The following is an 18,824-nucleotide window of genomic DNA, read 5'->3' as shown; positions in this document are numbered from 1 at the left end:
CAACAGAACAGCAGTTGATTTTGAAAAAGGGATGCTTTTGTCACCACATATTCCAGACCTAGTGAAGACCTTGCTTTGCTGTTTTGCAACCACCTTGTTTCTTGCTTTGTCATTGATTCACTGGGTGTTAATCGGATCTGGACAAATAAGCAGAGAGAAAGGGAAGAAATTTCACGTTGTGAGGGAAAGGATAGACAAATTATTTGAGGACAGCAGAAGGCAGCATGGGTGCTTCAGAATCAGTGATGATACAGTCCTGAGTGAGGGAAAAGTAGGGCCTAAGTTAAACCACATCCTCCAGGTGCCTAATTAAGGCAGAGCAAGGCCCTCTTGGCTGATTCAGGTCCTAGCACGATGACTCCAAGCACCAAAAACTCTTATATAATCCGCCAGCTAACTCCCAGGAGTAATCCCAAATATTTGAGTGAGACACCAAGCCCGTCTTCTTCCTGAGAGCCCTCCAGGCATCCCAGATGTCTCTGCATGGCAGCTTGCCACTCTCGTCCAAGGAGTATGCAACCATGAGAGCCAACAAATAAGAAAACATGGGAGGAGAGACGTGGAATTGGGCAGCAGCATCTGCGTGGGAGATGTCACACCAGGATTTCTCAGGAAGGCTGATAGAGACAAGTCTCCTCACATACAACACCCGTTGCCAAAGGAAGGCTCCCTAAGGGATCTTTCATGGTTTTAGAACCTCCCATCTCTCAGGGCAATTGCTGCTCCCACCCACAGATAAGGACACTTTTATGTAACTTGAGATGTGGGTCAATCTTTGGCCCACACACATGAGTGGTGTTGCTGGGCAGGAGGGAATGTAAAACCTGTGGGGTTGGGGAGAAACCAGGCAGGATGGTGCCCATGGATGGAGCTGCTTCCTTAAGCTCAGGAATTCTGGCTTCCCGGTGCCATTCATAACTTTTCCATGCAGCAGCCACAAGCAGGCCATGAAACCCTTCACAGAAGGAGCAAGCTTGAACACCTGCTTTCACTTCCTTTGCCCACATGCTTTTATACCTTTGTTCATGTGCCATCTTCCCTGCCAACCCAAACCAGAGGCACCTGTGAAGTTCAGATAACACAATAAAAGACCTTATCTTAAACCTGGATGCCAAGAGTGGGTCTATATTCACAAACTCAGCAGGACAAAACCTGTGACAGCACTAGCCCCAGCTTAGCCTTGGCTGGTGCCAACTAGCATTGTCCCTAAGGAATCCTAAAGCTGTGAATAGAAAAGGATAGAGGCTATTTCCAATAGTTCAGTTATTACCATCTTATCACCTGGGTATGAGGCAGAGTATGGCCATCCAAGGTGACGGAACCGTTCTTGGCTTGTTTGAGATGTTCAGATATGTGTGCCACTTGAGTATCTCTAGATCTGGTAGGAGGGGAGAAAAGTTGAAGAGAGTAGATAGGGCAGAAGAATGGACAGAAGAATTGAGCCAGCTCAGCAGTGGGATGACAGTGTGATAGAAAGCACGGGGACAACAGGGAGTCTTATGGATTAAGACAGAGTATCCTTGGCCAAGTGCCTTTGCACCAAGGCAAAAAAAACCTGAGCTGTGGCTATAGCAAGAAAATACAGGTCAGAGGTAAAGCCCAGACTAAGCCTGGGTGAAGGATACAATGAGGAAGGCTGGGAGAGAAAACAACCAGGGAGTGCATAGCTGCATATCGGATGTGGATGGGAGAAAGGGTGGACAAGAAGGAATGGGAGCAAGTGTGAGCCATGAGACCACATTTCCTTTGCAAACCTGTTATAAAGATCTGGCTGTTTCTGAGTGTTATTATTCCTATGCTCTCGGCAAATACCTGGTAGAGCGAGCAAAGTGTGTAGCTGCTCTCCCTGTGCAATGAGTCTACGGAGAGGAAACCAGCTGGGTGAGCTGCACCCAACTAATTACCCTGGGAGACCTTGTTGGGTTAATCCTAGTGGAGAGCTTCTTCAGCTCGGGAGAAAGCATTTCAGCCTCTTGTGACTCACTTTGGAAAGGTGCGAGTGAGCAAATCTCCCATTCCTTGCTAAGACGATCCACAGGGAAGGTCAGTGCAGATGAGCTAATTCCTTCCATGTTAACCCCAACAGGGAACTTGACCAGCAAACATAAAAGATTTATTTTCAAAGTTAGTATTTTGTTACAGATGAAGCTGAAATTTTCAGACTTCAGCAGACACACAGCAGAAACTGTCTTCTGATTATTTTCCTTTAAGCACCATGCATGATACTTTTCTCCCTTTTCAAAATAATCCATAATGCCTTTATAAAAGCAATTTCCACTGGAAGATCTTCAATCAGTTTACAGAAAACTTAATGCTCAAGATCCCTTCTTGTTGAGTCCTGCCTTGTCCCCTCTGTTTGCCTGCTGAAGCTATTTCCTTTCAGCCACCTGACCCAGAACAGAAATTGAAAGCAAGTTAAAAAGAATACTCTGAAATGGAGTCACAAAATGACACTCCTGCCAATGCAGAAAAAAAAAAAAGATCTGGGGAGAGGCTTCCTGAAGTGAATGCGTAGTGATTGTAATATCTTTCAGCATTGTTTCAATTCGACTTGCAGATTAATGCTTCTGTTTTTGTTGCTGCTAACGTGGATGCATCCAGCCGCTGCGCCTGATGTACCGTACCACATAGCCACACAAAAGAATAAAATAACACTTTATTGTACCTGGTTTCTGTTTAACAACTATAATATTAGAGGCTTCCTCAGAGCACAATAATACAGGGCAGAAAATGTTGTAAAGGGAAAAATGGCACAGGAGAATGGGCACAGACAAAATGAAGGGGAAAAAAATATGTGGAGTTATAAAGGCCAATAGTAGGAGAGGTGGTGACTATATGGTGCCATTCTGCATGTGCAGGGCTCCACATCACACCTTTCTCTTCTAAACACCATTTTGAGGTAGGGCTGTGCTCTTATGCATTGCCATCAGAGTACAGAAAGAGCAAAAATACTTGCTGGTGGGACATGACCTCTTAGGTATGGAAAACAGGACAGCATTCACACTGTAGAGAGGAGAGTTTGATCCCTTGCAATGCAAGGCCAAGCAGCTCCTTTACCCTCTGCCAAGTCACTTTAGAAACCCAGACGGAGGATGCAAGCAAGACTGGCCAAGATGCCCAGAGTTACCATGGTGTAACTGGTTTTCACGCTGCTGGCACCACTGACATTGCAAAGAGAAGTCTCACAGCAGTTGGAAGCAACACCGGCTATGCCAATATTCAGGTCAATTGATGGGCAAAATGCAGAACATTTCTTGGTAATACGCTGGTTACGGTCTTTGCCTGAAGTAAGGGAGAGAGAAAACAGGGAGAAAAGTCAGAGTTTTTATCTTCTGTATTTTTTACAAACTTCGGTGGTAGAATGGCTGTGCGATATCCAGTGGGCAATAGAATCGTAGAATAGTTTGGGTTGGAAGAGACCTCTAAAGGTCATCTAGTCCAAGCCCTGCCATGAGCAGGGACATCTTCACCCAGATCAGGTTGCTCAGAGCCCTGTCCAGCCTGGCCTGGGATGTCTCCAGGGATGGGGCATCCACGACTTCTCTGGGCAACCTGGGCCAGTGTTAAGGTATCACCGCTTCAAAGTAGAAGCTGTTGCTTCCCAATCCTGTGCCCAAACTTTCCCTCCTCCTCTCTTGTAGCCTTTCTTCCCCTGTATTCTTTCAAATAAATATTGTTCTGTACTTAACACTGTTGCTTTTCTCTTTAGCTTTGGCATACCGGATCATTATTTGTGTATATGTGACATATGGAGACCACCTCCAGACCTTATGACTTCTCTGCTGTTTTCAGAGTGCAACCTAGGGCAGGAATCTGGAGATCTAAAGCATTTGTACAGTACAAGATTACAAGACATCATTGTCACCATGTCTTTATATTGCCCCTTCAGGGGTACTGAACCTCCTCTTGTAATCAGAGCCTTAGAAAAGCTTCACACTTACCATATCCCATGGTAGAGTAGGTTGTGACACAATACTTCTCGTGGTCAGCACATGTGGCTGCGCTGAGACAGTGAAGGTTGGAAGTTGCATCTTTGCATGTGAAACACGTCAATGAGAAAGCTGCAAAAGAAGTACCCAACACTCATCAATTACCTCTAGAAATACCCACAAGAGCAAAAAAACTGATGGTGCTGGTCCAGATGGAGGATCTGTCAAACCCAGCATCCATAGGCAGATGCCGTTCTGAGTATATGAAACATGGCCCCAACGACTCTCGTGGGCCCAAATTAAGCTCAGATTCCTGATGCTGGTGTGGTTTTCTCATTTAGTAACTCTCAAGGGATCTTTCTTCTGGACAACTATTTGAATCTATTTGAACATCTGGCATCCGAAGTGTGCACCTGGAAAGAGCTCCCCAGTCTACTGCCGCTTACAGCATGAAGCTCATGTGGTTTCTTTCCAACCTGGCTCCTCCAAGCCCTGGTTTCTGGCCACCAGTACTTATACGGAAACAAACCAGCTGATTCCTGTCCACATTCATCCTCTTCAAGTCATCTGAAGAGTCCTGGTCTACACATCCTTCCTCAGACCACACGCCGCAATAGTGAATGATCATAGAATAGATATTTTAGATAGATAATAGATAGAATCATTTTGGTTGGAAGAGACCCTCAAGATCATTGAGTCCAATGATAACCTAACTCTAACACTAAACCATAAGAACCTCATTGTTATTATTTTTAAAATCATCTAAAATACAAAAAGGGAGAGGCACACCTGAGGGGTAACCTCACTGACCATACTGGGCATGATTTTTTTTGCTCCATGCCCCCATGTTATATCTCAAATTAGGGACAAATGACCTAGATCTTCACCTCAGTGTTTACTGGAAAGAGGGATGCTTGCATGTGGCTGGTTCATTTTCAGATCTCTCCTGTGCTGGACAACCCAGGACCTGTAGAAGACAGGGCTCAACAATCCACCCCCTTGGCTGCAGCAGAATCTGTTTTACAGCCATCTATGGATGATGACTGCCTAACACTACGAAATGTGTACATCTGTAGCACTGTGCATCAGCAAAGTGCTGTGCTAATGTGAATGAATGAAAACAGCTTGCACTCAAGCTAAAGCAGTCATTCATAGCAAAGAGATCCTCGGGGAACGTTTCTTTGCATGATAAGAGGAAATTCCTACTCATCTGTTTATCTGGAGCAAACACTCCTGCAGTAATGTCACCCACTGGGGATTAGGCTCATTCTTCACATTTCCAGGCTACCCCTAACTGTGGCCAGTTAATCATAGAACAGCTTGGGTTTCAAGCTTATCTAGTCCAAACCCTGCCATGAGCAGGGACATCTTCACCCAGATTAGGTTGCTCAGAGCCCCATCCAGCCTGGCCTGGGATGTCTTCAGGGATGGGGCATCCACCACCTCTCTGGGCAACCTCAGTCACTGTTCCATCAGCTTCAGTGTAAATAATTTCTTCCTCATGTCTGGCCTGAATCTCCCCTCTTTTAGTTTAAAACCCTTACCCCTTGTCCTATATCACAACAGGCCCAACTTATTTTTGCACCAGCACTGTCCTTTGCCTTCCTTGCTCGTCATCTCCCTCACTCTTCTTCTCTCTCACCCAAGATTCTTTGCCCCTGTTGGTGCCTGTGCCAGCGATGTCCCAACCTCATTGCTGCCGTTGTTTGACCTTAGGCAAGCTCATGTGGCCCAAACAAGCTCTCTTCTCCCTGCTGTCCTAACAACCCAAGCTCTGACCATGACCCAGGTGACCATGATGTGGAGTCTATTTCATAGGAGGCCACCAAAAATACCTTTCAGGGAACGATTCATTCTTCTTTACCTCTGTGGAAACTGTCTTTTCTCCCCATGCCAGCTAACAGCCCCTTTGCACTTTCCATGGCCACCCAACACTGACCAGCAATTGCCTCTTATGGCCTGTCGTCCTTGCACATCCTACACTCTTTTGTCTTCCGCAGAAGAGCAGCTAGAAGAGGACATAGGGGCCAGGGAACTGGTCTTGCAGTGACTCAGATCCCATCTCCCTCCATTCCCATGCTCAACACTCTTCCGATTTCAAAAGCTTCAGACCCGGTGCACTCTGATTTGATACCAAGACTGTTGCAATTTTTTCTTCCTACCTTGGTCATGGTCATTTCCATCTCCAGGGTTTCTTGGTTGTCCTGCATGGCTCTTGCATTCAATATTTCTCTGCTACTGCTGGCTACATTTTTTTTTGTTTTCAATTCTGGGACCCTCCTTTAGACTATCTGCACTCAAAGTAGTGTGGCTTCATTCTCTTTTCTTGTGCAAAACCCACCCAGGCACATTTCTGCTCCACCCCACTAGGAACCACCCTTTCCTCCCAGAATAACCCTACACTAGAGCAGAGTCACCAGACTGGGTTGTCCAGACATGTGACTCATTTTATTCCTTAATTAATGCAGCTTCTTTAATCAAGCCCATTCCAAGAAAAACTTCCTGCATCTATGCAGGAAAGAGTGGAGCTTCTTGCATGCCCAAGTCCTGTTTCATCCCAACCTCCCAAAGCTGCTAATTTAAGAGTACAGTTGTCCTGAGACACTTTTAGATAGAGGAGGGGGCAAACAGCTTCAGGGTGATTTTTTCCAACATCTCTCTGTGTTCAGGAGGTTTCTCTCTCACAATTTTGATCCTCTGTTCTGATAAGTACAATTGCTCATAATACTGAAAGACACTTCTGATTTCACTGCATCTATTGAGATACCTGTTGCAACAAGGATTGAGTGGGGAAGGGAACAATATTTCTTTAGAAATGTGTCCCACTCTGAATGTGAACCTGGGGTTAAACTAGGCTGTGGGGTTAAACTAAGCTGCCTTTGGAGTTCTCCGTTCTGTGCCTAGCAAGACCTCTGCTCTAGCTGAAAAACAATATTCCTCAAGGAAAAAATTTCATGCAGATAATTCAAGCCACCCGGGTAAACAACTTACACGTATAAAGCATTAGAAAGTGCAAGTGCCAGTGGTGCAGGATTTACACTGTTAAAAACCAGTAAGCTTCAGGATTAAGTGCAACAGCAACCAGCCTTCCAGTGAGATGGCACAGTGAAACAGTGCTGCATGTGCGTTTATGTTTACCAACTCCTTTGTTCAGTTTGCTGCCTCATTACATGTTATTTTTTTAAAAAATGTGATTACAGTTGATAAACTTAAGGAAAGGATCCTTTTATTGCCCTCAACATTTTCAGCCCCATTGAGCACAATGATTCAGCACATGCCAAGTTTAAAGCTTGTGAAGTTCCACAGTAAGAACATTTACAGCTTCAAATTAAGTGTGAACTTAAGTACTCTGCTAGACTAAGACCAGAATGGCCAGTAACTTGCAGGTAAAGCCCTACACTGGAGCCTGAGAAAGATTCAGTTTGTAAATAAGGCAAAAGACCCCTGAGTTGAGGAAATCAAGTATTTCCCTGAAATAATGAGAGGGATATTCAGGGCTGCACCCCGTGTGTTTTGCCTGACACACAGGCAAATGCAGCATCTTCCAGAGCACAAGGCAGTGGCCCTTCATAGAGCCCACCCAGGCAGAGTTAAAATACATCTTCCCAGTGCCCCTTTCCCCCCAAAAACCCAACATCCACCAGTTACAAGATCAAGAATGGGACTCTGCATTTGCATCCCAGACCTGGGATCAACGTCAGCAAAGCTGCATCTTAAAGCTCCAAGCTGCAAGAAGGAGATGGGAGCCAGAATTCCATCTTCTTGTGGCATGACCATCTCTACCAGTTTAGGTAAGGCTGGTTTATAATTGCAACCAATAAACAAGAAAGTAAAACAAACAAACAAACAAAAAAAAGGCTGTAGTTATATGTCAAATTTGCAGCTTTATTGTGCATATTGTTCTTTGCCTGTCTAGCTCTGTGTATGCCTCAACTAACCCACCTTCTCACTGAGCTTCACCAAAGTCTGAGCCACTCCAAGGTCTGGGCTGGGACTGCATGGGTCAGGTGAGGTGGGCATCTCATCCCTTCAGCTCCTCCGCATCCTTCCAACTTCTGGTGGGGACACATCCCTGGCTTCTCATCCTGAGCACTGGAATATTATCTAGAGCCTAATGACCCTTCAGCTCTACTGTTCATGCTGCAAAATCCCCTTGCCATCCTGCAATATCAAAATAATGTCTCAACTCTAGGGGGGTCTCGCTAGTAGAAAGCAATCCTTGGAGACTCACCACTCTCCGTGCACAGGGCTACGACGAGCACGACAAGAAGAGAAGTCTTCATCCTTTATAGGTCTCGCAGATTCCAAACCAAACAGGACTCACCCAGGGCAGGTTTTATACCTCTGCAGTGTTTGCTTTGATGATAGAATAATTACCACAGGGTTGCCGTGACGGTGGGTAATTGGGAGTAACATGTCAGTGCTTGTATGTGGAAGTATGCTTTGTTGGAAATCTAAACAGGCGTGTGTTCCCCCCACTTCTTCTTTTCCTAGTTATTTCACAATGCAGCTTGTTCATCTGGTGTCAAGTATGCAATAGTTTCTAATTCTGGATAAGTGGAAGAAAAGCAAAACAGAACAAAAAACAGTGTCCATGTGAGAAGAAGAATGTTTTCTTTTCTGGACCAGTTTGGGGCTCAGAGCAGGCTGAATCCTTGAGGGTCCTATCCTCCTCATGTGCTGTTTTAATGCATATGGAAATTGATTGAATTTGAAATCGAACTTGGGATTGAAACTTCTTCAAAATATCTCCCAGGATTTTTCAATACAGCTAGATCAGAAGAGCAATATGCTTCCACTGCATTTCACAGGGGACCAGACATCATTTTCTGTGGGCCTTTTTAAGACTGTAGTTCAAAATCATAAATGTTTCTGTTCAAAAATTGGATATTTTATACGAGGGAAAATGTTCTCTTGTTAGAAAATAAATTCCATGGGGTGGTGAAAATGGCCTGTTAAATTAAAAAATAGAAACAACACCCACCCCCATCACATCGAACAAGCTGTGACTTTTCACAAATTACAAAAAATAAATGTCAGGGAGAAAAAAACAAGCGAGCTAAAGCATGAAGCATGAGGGATTGCATGATCAAGAATCTCAACTCATTAAGTCTTGAGAAAAAAATATTATAGCCAGCCAAAACTATGTGAAATGCCAAATAAGAGCACTCCACTGGTTTTCCATACAGTGCTCTTTATTACTATTTTTTTTTTAATCATGTTTCATCCTATCTCCCCGTATAAAATCATAATCTTTCCCATCTTTTTCTGACTGGTGTTGTTTTTTTCCTCCTATTGTTGTCTTTCTGTCATCTGTTCCAGCTGGATCCCCTTCAGATGACACTCAGAGCTGCAGGAGCAACCTGGTTCCCCCAAGCCTCTGCCAGTGATTCTGTCCCTTGCTGCTCTCCATCTGTTTTATTTCCCTTCTTAGTCTCGAAATTGCTCAGATATCTATCTCCCATTAAATATTTGGGCTTCCAATATGATCCACCTACAGTCATTATCTCACTGAAGAGGCATGCCCAGTTCTTCGAGTGATGTAACTCTTTCCAACAGCTCTAAATTGGATGCCTAAATATTGTTAGTATGGAGACCTGCGTGATTAAGGTGAGGAAATTTCTGCTTTCTCAATAGGTAGAGCATGAAACTCAGTTGGAACAGAGGTGGCAATTAAAGAAGAAAGCTCGAAGGAGGGGTGTTGTTTGGCCTCATAAAGCCAACTCCTTTGCAAGGCAGGAGGAAAACAGAAGCAGTGCAACCCTCTCTTCCTTGTGAAATATTTTATTTTTTCCCCAATCCAGAAGAGATTTCTCGAGTCTTTATTGGTAAATCAACTTTTATTGCTGACTGTTTGAGGTAATAGCAGAAAAAGGGGCTGTAGTCACAAGGCGATGCCATTCTGCATCTCGTACATTGCACTGCAGAGGCAGCCCACATTCAGATTTATTTCAGCCAACAGCATCCATTAACAGGTACAGAAATAGCAGCTCAGCCAGGCACTTCTTTTTTTTCCTCCCTTGTAGCCTCATCCAAGCAAAAACTAAAATATCTCTTGCCTCCTGCAAGCTGCTGAGATTTTGAGATGACAGGGCTGTATTTCTTAAATGAGTTATTGCACGAATTCTGACAGTCAAGATTTTCCATTATATGGTCCAACTGGTCCCATATGTCCCTCTGATATTAATGTTATCTTCATCCCTCACCAGTGCCAGGTATGACAGATTGAAAAGAACCCATGGGGGCAGAAAGGGCACAGATGATCAGAACACCAGAGGGACCAAGGCAAAGGAGAAGATAATATCAGAGTTTACACATATTTGAAAGCTACGAACTTCAAGAAGATTTTGCAAAGAGTAACAGGGGATTTAACTGGGGGGTGGAGGATGAGGTTGGAAATACTTGTTTCCCTTGACACAGTTGCTGAGTGGAGAAGGAAGGAGAGTGTTTTACTCCTCTTGTTCTAAACCCAGTTGAAATTGTCTTGTGAGAAGGGCAAATGATTTATTTACTTTGGTGAAGATATGTACATTTCGTGAAAAAGAGCATTGAAATTTAAAAGTTACTGTGAAATTCAGATGTTTTTACTGATTGTGGATTTTCAACTTGGACAAAAGCTTCGAGAATCATTTCAGAAATTATTGTGATTAACATATAGGAATAGCAATTGAAAAAGTGGTTAAAGAGAAGTGTGAAAAAACAAGTTTCTGGGGGTCCCTCAGCAGAGAATTGCCACAACCATTCTGCAGTCAGCCATGTCATATCTAAATAAATGCCAGAACATCCTCCTTGCTCAGAAATTAAATCTTTATAGGATGATAAAGCCTAATCCCATCTTTACAGCCTTCGTCCAGGTTTCTCCTCGTTGCACAGAAACACATGGAATTTGCAGCCTGTCCTGAAGGCTGATGGAGCAGGACGCCCCTCAAATCCAGCTGGACTGCAAACATCAGGGCTTTTTTCCAGGTGCCACTTATATACAAGCCCTGCCAAAATGCAGCACTGCACTTGTGAGCTGCTCAGCTGGGAATTAGGCACCATGCAGCTCCAAGAGCCTGTGTATTTTCCTTGTCTTATCTATAACTCCATTCCTCCAAGAGCTGCAAGTGACCTCCAACCCATTTGGGCTGGACTAGATCATCTCCAGAGGTCCCTTCCAACCCAAACCATTCTGTGATTCATTTCCTTCATCCCCCAAGCCTGGAAAAGTAGCAGCAAGAGGAAAGGGAACAACCAGAGAACTTCCCAACAAATCAGACACCTATCACCTTTGCCAGGTTGCTTTTTGCCTATTTCCCCTGTTCCTGCAGGGAAGTCATGAGCAATGATTCAGACAACAGCATCTTCTCCAAGCACAGAGGTCCTCATTCTATGAGGACAGGTTCCAGGAGCACCATCCTCACCTTGAACTTCTCCCAAATCTTGGTGTGGCTTTTTTACCTATTTTAAAAGCTGAAACCATCCACCCTGCAGAGGTGACATGAGAACTATGCAGCACAGCCAGGAACACAACCAGTCCCTGCCAAACCCCTGGTCCTGTCTCTTAGAAGTTACAAAACAATTCTCATTATTGCTTGCAATGGGAATGACACAAACATCTTTGACCTTTCCAGATTGACACCTTCATTCGTTAGCACTGAGTGATCAGGCAGAAGATCTGGCTTTATGGAATGTGTGTCTTGAGCTGCTGGATGCAACTGAGGAATTCAATGTGAAGCAGAGATTTAGACTGCACCCCTTTCTGGCAGAGCTGTTTTCTCAGGCTGATCCTAGCATGGATATAGCAAACACACTCTAGAATAACATAAATCTTTATTTTGTCTGACAATTGTCACACACGCGCTATCAAAAGGGCTTTCCCAGGGAAAATTAGTACAAAACAGCAAATGATACGGGGAAAAAACGGGAGCTACACTGCCATGCCATTTTGTGGATGGTACCTGAAGCAATGTCTTGGAAAATACAAGGTGACATAGACCCTGTTGGAGACACTTGACAGAGGATGTTGTATTCTCAATTGGGGAATACCTTGTAGGTTCTTGGGCTGTCCCATTTTCTCCCACCTCTCATCACAATCCTGCCTTGATTACACAGATCAAACTGGCCACAACTCCCAGGAACATCATCGTGTAGCTCATTTTTATGCTGTTGGCACCACTGAAATTGCACAGGGAGGTGCTACAGCATTTGGTGGAATAAGCCGCCACACCGAAGTTCACATTCGTCTCGGGACAATCTGCAGAACATTTCTTGGTGATGCGGTGTCCCATGTCTTTGCCTGGATGGAGAACAGACAAGAAAGGAGGGCTGTGATTTAAGATTCTTCTGAAGTCCCTATCAGAGGATGACAGGAGGAGGAATATTGCACTATGCTTAATTTGCAATGCAGCATTAACAGAGATTAAGGGATTTGATGAATGCTGAGTGTCCACACAACCTGGATCAAATGACACTAGAAAGCCCTTGGTAGAAACCCACACCATGCTTCATGTAGGACAGCAAAAAATCACTGTCAATGCATTTCTGGTTTCTAAACACACATTACTTAGGTGTAACCCCTTTCCATCCTCTATCACAAAGTATATTTGTAAGCTCTTAGAACATATAACAGGGTCTGCTCATTAAAATCTGTCTGCTACAGCCAGCCTTGCCACATGGTGGTGATGAACGTTACCCAGGTGGTGGATTGCAGGGCACCACTGAGGGTTTCACACACATTATGTGTTGTGATCGTTAAAACTCAGTGACTGATTCTTTCCAACAAGACAAACTACTCCCCAAAATAAACTATTGCCCATCGGATTATCAGGAGGACAAAAAAAAAAGCCTTGAGCTGTTGCTGGTACTCACCCAACCCAGCAGAACTGTATGTGGTGAGACAGAATTTCTGATTGTCTTCACACTTGTAGGTGTTAAGACAGTTCCAGTTGGAGTGTTCGTTTTCGCATATGTAGCAAAACATCGAGGATGCTGGAAAAAACGCACATGACACGTATTAGTGGTTTCCAGCAATGTCCTCCTGGGAAGAAAGTGTCAAAAGCCGTGTCCCTTCTTGGAAAATACAAGGTGAAAAGTATATATTGAACACATTTTCATGACGAGTGAAATAAGCAGCTGGTTTTGATTAATGAAGCTGAAAAAGTAAACAAACAGAACAAAAGTTTTCTTTCTTTACTTGAGATTTTCAGTGATTAAACCTGAAAACACATTTTTTCAGCCCGAGCAGCACTCTCAGGTGACCTTTCTTTCTCTCCCGGGTCCACATTGGCCTGGTTGGCACCCAACCTGCAAAGAAGAACTCGCAAGCTGCCCAGCTGGGTCTAGGATAGTCCTGGCAAGGAGAGGATGAACTAGCACTGTCCTCAGGTGACAGCTTAGTTTTTAGCATTTTCAGACTGCATCTGCAAAACACCGTACAGATATGAATTAATTAAAGCCTATGAAATCCCTGTGAGCTAAATTCCTGAGCAAAGAGTCACTTTAAAGGGAGTTCCCTGGGAGAGATTGCTCTGGACAATAAAGATATTATTTCTACCAGTGCCTGAACAACATGTTCTCAGTGATATGATTAGCAGGGCTGAGGCAGGTTTATTACAAAGCCAGAAGGAAGTAGGATATGTATTTCTGAACAAAACTGAAGTAAATTGAGCCAGATTTCCAGCCTGGCCATGCTAGAAACACAGCCATGTGCCTTCTCGTTCCCTGGAGATGGATTCACAATTGGTGGAAACTGTTTCCCTCCTGTTCAAAGTCACATGAAATGCTCCTCATTTCTGAACAAGGGTGACAGAGACAGTTAAGCTGCTCTCAGGACAGTCTGCTCTTTTGCCACCAGTGATGGAGAGCTCTTGGTTGAAGGTGACCAAACCTGGGAGGGTCATTTGTTAGGCTGCAATTTCCCTCATTCGGTTCCTCCTGCCTTTCTCAACCCATTTTCTGCACAAAATAGCCCCTTTCCTTGAATTTGAACCTGTTTTTAACAAAGAAACTCCTCCCAGGGACTCTCCAAAACCCACCTGCTGTTGAAACAAATTCACCTCTGAAGTTGAACGTGCCCATAATGCTTGGTTAGGCAATTCCAGAAGAAGTTTTAAAAGAGAATTAAAAGCCATTTTATGCCCTAACTACCTCAGGCAGGAGAAGAAAAGGCCTTCTCTCTGTGATGTGGGCAGAACTAGATGCCCCATAACCAACTGTCTTGCTCTGAAACCTCCCGAAATGCTCTTTTCTAGTGCCAGGTGTTGTGAACACAGGTGTTCTCCATGGCAGCAGATAAAATCATTAGTGTTGCATCCTGGCTTTAACTTCTCTGACTATTCAGCATTCAACTGTTTCTCTAGCATTTGGATAAGCTAAACCTCTCACATCTCCTCTGGACATTCCCCAACCCAAGCTGTGAGCTCCTATCCTTTTGCAGACCCTGCCAGAGCAATCCCAGACACTCTGCCCAGCAAGTGTTATTGCATTTTACAGTCCCGTTGCTCTCCCTGATTTGCTTTTCTGCCAAATATCACAAAAGTCGTTCAAACCACTTCCTGCTGCAGATGGAGCCGAGACCCCAGCGTGTGTGCAAAAGCAACTGAAATGCACTCGTATTCACTGCCTGATACAAGGAAAATCCCTCCTAGTCAGGAAACAATAACAGCTTAAACCACCACAGCTGTTATAAAGCCTTTCCTGCATCTGGCCTCTACCCACCATTAGCTCAAGTTTCGCAAATGCAGCCAGAAATAGCTTTAACGGTACAAAAATGCTTGCAGCGCTCCTCGGGATTGCAAGCATGTGCACAGAGCTGCTGTTTCTCAGCTGGACAAATCTAGACAATAATTTAGTTATATCTGCATCTCCTTTTGAAAGAGAATGAGCACAGAGCACTGTGGATCCCATTACAAACACACTCACTCCCAGACACTTAAAAAAGCTCTTCCAACCTATGACCAAATTACTCTTATCCTTTCAAATAGCTGCCAGCAATCTAGTTTCTTAATTGTAATGTCGTTGTGGGAAATAAAGTGAAACGCTGGCAGAAGATGCGGTAGTCAATACCAGCCTTATTACCTTTATCAACAACTCCTCAAGTTTCACTCAGGAACCAAAATAAAACCAAAGGCAAAACTGTGAGCCCAGCTTAATTCTTATTAGGATTTTTCAGTTCACGTGTCTATCTTCAGATGTGAGTGGTCAGAGCTGGATACTTGAGGGTGTGAGAAACCAGAGCCATGAGCTTATTTTCTTTGGATTATGGTTACCTCGGCAGAACTCACCCAGAAGGTGAGACTCAACCACACTAAATATTGCTTGATGCAGCTGATGCCAAAGAAAAACTTCATTACTCAGACCTCAACAATTGCAAAAAAAAAAAAAATCTGCCAAACCTTCTTGTCCCTGTTGTAATCTATGATTTATTTTCTGGCATTTTTGTCCTCTCCATCTGTCTCTCCCAGCCCTCATGTCTCCTTACCTTGCTTGGCACACAGGACTGCCACCAGAAGGGCAACCAGAAAAGCCTTCATGGTCCTTGTGCCCACAGAGCTGGAACAATGTGGGAAGGCACATTGCAGTAAGATTTTATACTGGCACCGCGTTTACTCTGACTTCCTCTGATTATGGTAATTTGGGGTTTGGGGAGGGATGGCACATATGATGTGATCAGCGATGGGTGTGTTTGTGCAGAGGAATCTATTACAAGGCTCCAAGTAACAACTTTTTTTTACATCTCATTCAGATCCAATCTTTTCTTTCCAAGGCCTACTCCTGCTGATGATGTCTGCATTGCTAATTAGGGGAACAATTTATCTGACTCAGACATGGGAGTCTGTTCTTATGCCATTGGGCTGAACCATGAAACCTGGAGCAAAAACATGTAGCAAAGCAGAGGCAGATGCACCAGTCTGGTGTGGCTGATCGCTTGCAAGATGCTAGGTGTCACCTGGCACCTTTAATCCTTTCTACCATTATATGAGAGCTTCATATCAGTGGGAAGTGGGAAAAGAGGCAAAAACCCCCATGATTTTTGCTGGATAGTCTGTAGGCATTCAGGATTATATCACTTGTACTAAGAAAAGTTCTTTCAGCAGAAAACCGGCTTGTATCGTTCCTGCAATGACACTATTTGTTCCTGGAGATTGTCATTAAGAGGCTCCAATGGGTTGGGCAGGGATGGGGTTTGATGCTTTTGTTTTGTTTTGCTTCTCCAGAAGCACCCAGGGTTTCCAAGCGATTATGTTTGTTGATACCTGTAGACCAGCTCTGGACTCTGTCAGGTTTTTCCAGTCCCACATGACCTTTCTGCTCCTTCTGGGCTCTCTCCTGCTCCCACAACCACTTCATCACCTCTTGCCAAATGACTCAGGATGCAGCAGAGGCCAGAAAGTGCACGGAAAGGACTGCTGGAGTTAAATTATGAATGGGAGTGAAAGTGACTAAGAAATAAGACAAGTCCTGATCAAGAAGGTATCTCAGCATACCAGGACCCTTTGTCTTCAAAGAGAGAAATCATAGAATCATAGAATAGTTTGGGTTGGAAGGGACCTTCAAAGCTCATCTAATCCCACCCCTGCCATGAACAGGGACATCTTCACCTAGATCAGGTTGCTCAGAGCCCTGTCCAGCCTGGCCTGGGATGTCTCCAGGGATGGGGCACCCACCACCTCTCTGGCCGACCTGGGACAGTGTTTTACCACCCTTATTGAAAAAAAATTCTTCCTCATGTCTGGCCTGAACCTGCCCTCCTTTAGTTTAAAACCATCACCCTTGTCCTGTTGCAACAGGCCATGCTAAAAAGTCTGTCCCCATCTTTCTTATTAACCCCTTTTAAGCACTGAAAGGCCACAAGAAGGTCTCTCTGGAGCCTTCTCTTCTCCAGGCAATGACCAAGGGGAGCTCAGAGACAAGGTTTGTACAGTCACAAATGATGTGGAAACAGAATAAAGAACATCCCATTTCTCGCTCTTTTACCCACATTACTCCCCAAGGAGTTGGTTCATATGTTCTTCCTCTGATCAGCTGTCTGCAAGATCCTGGGCAGATGACCCCATGTCTAACCCCTGCGATGGGTCTTTTGCTTCCCGTCATTCTTCCTTTGCACATTTCCTCCTTTTCTACAGCAGTTTCAGCCCCCAACTATTTCTGTCTGTGCCTGTTCCTGGAGCAGGGAGGAGGGGATGAGCATCCAATTTTCAAATCCCTCCACTCTGTTCTCTGTGTTTGCCCTGACCTCGAGCATAAATCTTTAATTATCTTCTCTTTTAGCAAGGATGTGAGAGACCCACGTGACAGCTAATGTAGCAAGTATACTTCAGAAATAATCTGTGAAAAAAGGCCATACTCCCTGAACAAGACTTTGTATAAATACATGCATGAACGATATCAGGCAGGAAACATGATCCGCTAGAGCATGGGGGGAAATCGTAAGTATCAGTCCACATGTTTGTTTTAAGTATAATAGCCAGGCTTCACTCAGCCAGCTGGAGAAATGGAAACCAAATCTTCCTTCCCTTCCATCCACATCAAAAATCCAGAAATGAAAGTGAATTATTGCACTGAATCCAGCTCATCTTGGAGCCAACTGAGCAGAAAAATGCAGCTCCTCAGCAAGAAGAAAGAAGCAATGTGCAAGCACAGCCCACAACAAGAAAGAAGAAAGGCTTTGAAATTAAAACAAATAAATAAAGAGTAAATAAATGATACTGCTAAAGCTAAGTGCAGCTGAACAGAAAATCTGCAAGTGAGAAATGAGCTGTAGGAAGTGGAAATGTGAGAAAGCATTTAAATAGATTAGAAAGAGGGAAGGTTAATAATAATAAACAAGATTAATATTTCACCCAGAACTGGAAAGAGAAAAGGAGGGAGCTGAAATATATTGGTACAAAGCAAAATAAATCAAAGCAAACACACAAAGCTTGGGGGAAAATAATTAAAGACAGGCAAAGTGAGGGTAAGAAATAAGATGGGATGGGAGGGAAGTATTAATGCTTCACAATTTCTCCTATGGTGGCATTACTTAGTGCTGTGCAATATGTACATGTTGGTATGTGCAGACACTGTTCAGTTATTAACCACAACCCTTCAACATCTGAGGAGCGTTTTCTACAGCTCCACAAATCCCAGTTTAACCAGCCACTGTAGTCAGACTACAGGGAGTCCTGTGGGGCCTGAATGAAGAAGACATCTGGGGCATTACCTGGACCCTATCCCTTCATCCCTGAAGGAGAAGACTGCAAAAGCTTTAGGACCCAGGCTGGTGTCTGGCCAGGTCCCAAAACCACACTATTGATATTGCAATCACACCCAGGGCCACCGCAAGGGCTCTGGACTCCAACCAGCATCACGGCGGTGGGATGGGGGACGGGTCTCCTTTGAAGCAGAGAGCAGCCCTTTTGTTGTTTTTTTGCAAGCAAGGGGAGAAGAGAGCTGGAAGAAAAGCCAAGGCAAAGACAACTGGGGTAGTGGGAAGTGCAGATGGTGTCAGGAGACTTCAGGGAAGTGTGGAGGTGTTAAAACTACTTTGCAGGGACATAAAAAGAGATAAAAAAAAAGAAAGAGAAGGGCAGCAGGGTGAATCTTGCAGCAGAAATTGGGGTATGTAGGTGTTAACCCAACGGGTGTCACAAGGGGTATTAAACAGTTAACAGAGCCTGGGAGCTTTAAGGAAGAAACCTTAACCCACTTGGAGCTTGGCAGCCGACAGCATGTGTTTGTGCCAGACCTTGGGAGCGCGTTGTGCAAGGCCTGTCCCTTTTTGTGTAATGGGAACCAGACAAAGCATGTTTTCAACCCGTGACAGAGCAGCGAGGTGGAGCAAACTGCCAGGTCCAGGGACGTTTTAATGTCAACTCTCCCCGTTTTTTCCCTTTTTCTTCCTGGACAGTGGTTCCGATCACAGCCCTCCTCTGT

The 18,824-nt window shown here is 44.4% G+C and overlaps 2 protein-coding genes across 2 annotated transcripts; both read right to left on the bottom strand.

Annotated features, from left to right (window-relative positions):
* Positions 1-2,638: 2,638 nt before the first annotated feature.
* Positions 2,639-8,388, bottom strand: LOC309435508 (lymphocyte antigen 6E-like). Its single transcript, XM_082043783.1, has 3 exons — positions 8,161-8,388; positions 3,942-4,061; positions 2,639-3,282 (listed from the first exon to the last, which is right to left on the bottom strand). Exons 1-3 carry the CDS (start codon positions 8,210-8,212, stop codon positions 3,074-3,076), a joined length of 381 nt encoding a protein of 126 aa, XP_081899909.1. The 5' UTR covers positions 8,213-8,388; the 3' UTR covers positions 2,639-3,073.
* A 3,334-nt stretch (positions 8,389-11,722) lies between these two features.
* LOC309435939 (lymphocyte antigen 6E-like) lies at positions 11,723-15,528 on the bottom strand. Its single transcript, XM_082044696.1, has 3 exons — positions 15,391-15,528; positions 12,780-12,899; positions 11,723-12,207 (listed from the first exon to the last, which is right to left on the bottom strand). The coding sequence occupies exons 1-3, from the start codon at positions 15,440-15,442 to the stop codon at positions 11,999-12,001; spliced, it is 381 nt and encodes a 126-aa protein (XP_081900822.1). The 5' UTR covers positions 15,443-15,528; the 3' UTR covers positions 11,723-11,998.
* Positions 15,529-18,824: the final 3,296 nt, after the last annotated feature.

This window comes from Streptopelia decaocto (genome assembly GCF_964273445.1).
Source record: "Streptopelia decaocto genome assembly, chromosome: 2".
NCBI lineage: Eukaryota > Metazoa > Chordata > Aves > Columbiformes > Columbidae > Streptopelia > Streptopelia decaocto.
Note: the sequence above shows the minus strand (reverse complement) of the source record. Positions and strands in the feature narration are given on the sequence as shown.

Coding starts and splice junctions, on each gene's coding strand:
- LOC309435939 (XM_082044696.1), bottom strand. CDS start 15,442: ATGAAGGCTTTTCTGGTTGCCCTTCTGGTGGCAGTCCTGTGTGCCAAG. Junction 12,900..15,390: donor AGTCCTGTGTGCCAAGCAAG/GTAAGGAGACAT, acceptor CGTTTTTTCCAG/CATCCTCGATGTTTTGCTAC. Junction 12,208..12,779: donor ATACAGTTCTGCTGGGTTGG/GTGAGTACCAGC, acceptor TTCTCCATCCAG/GCAAAGACATGGGACACCGC.
- LOC309435508 (XM_082043783.1), bottom strand. CDS start 8,212: ATGAAGACTTCTCTTCTTGTCGTGCTCGTCGTAGCCCTGTGCACGGAG. Junction 4,062..8,160: donor AGCCCTGTGCACGGAGAGTG/GTGAGTCTCCAA, acceptor CTTCTTTTGCAG/CTTTCTCATTGACGTGTTTC. Junction 3,283..3,941: donor CTACTCTACCATGGGATATG/GTAAGTGTGAAG, acceptor CCCTTACTTCAG/GCAAAGACCGTAACCAGCGT.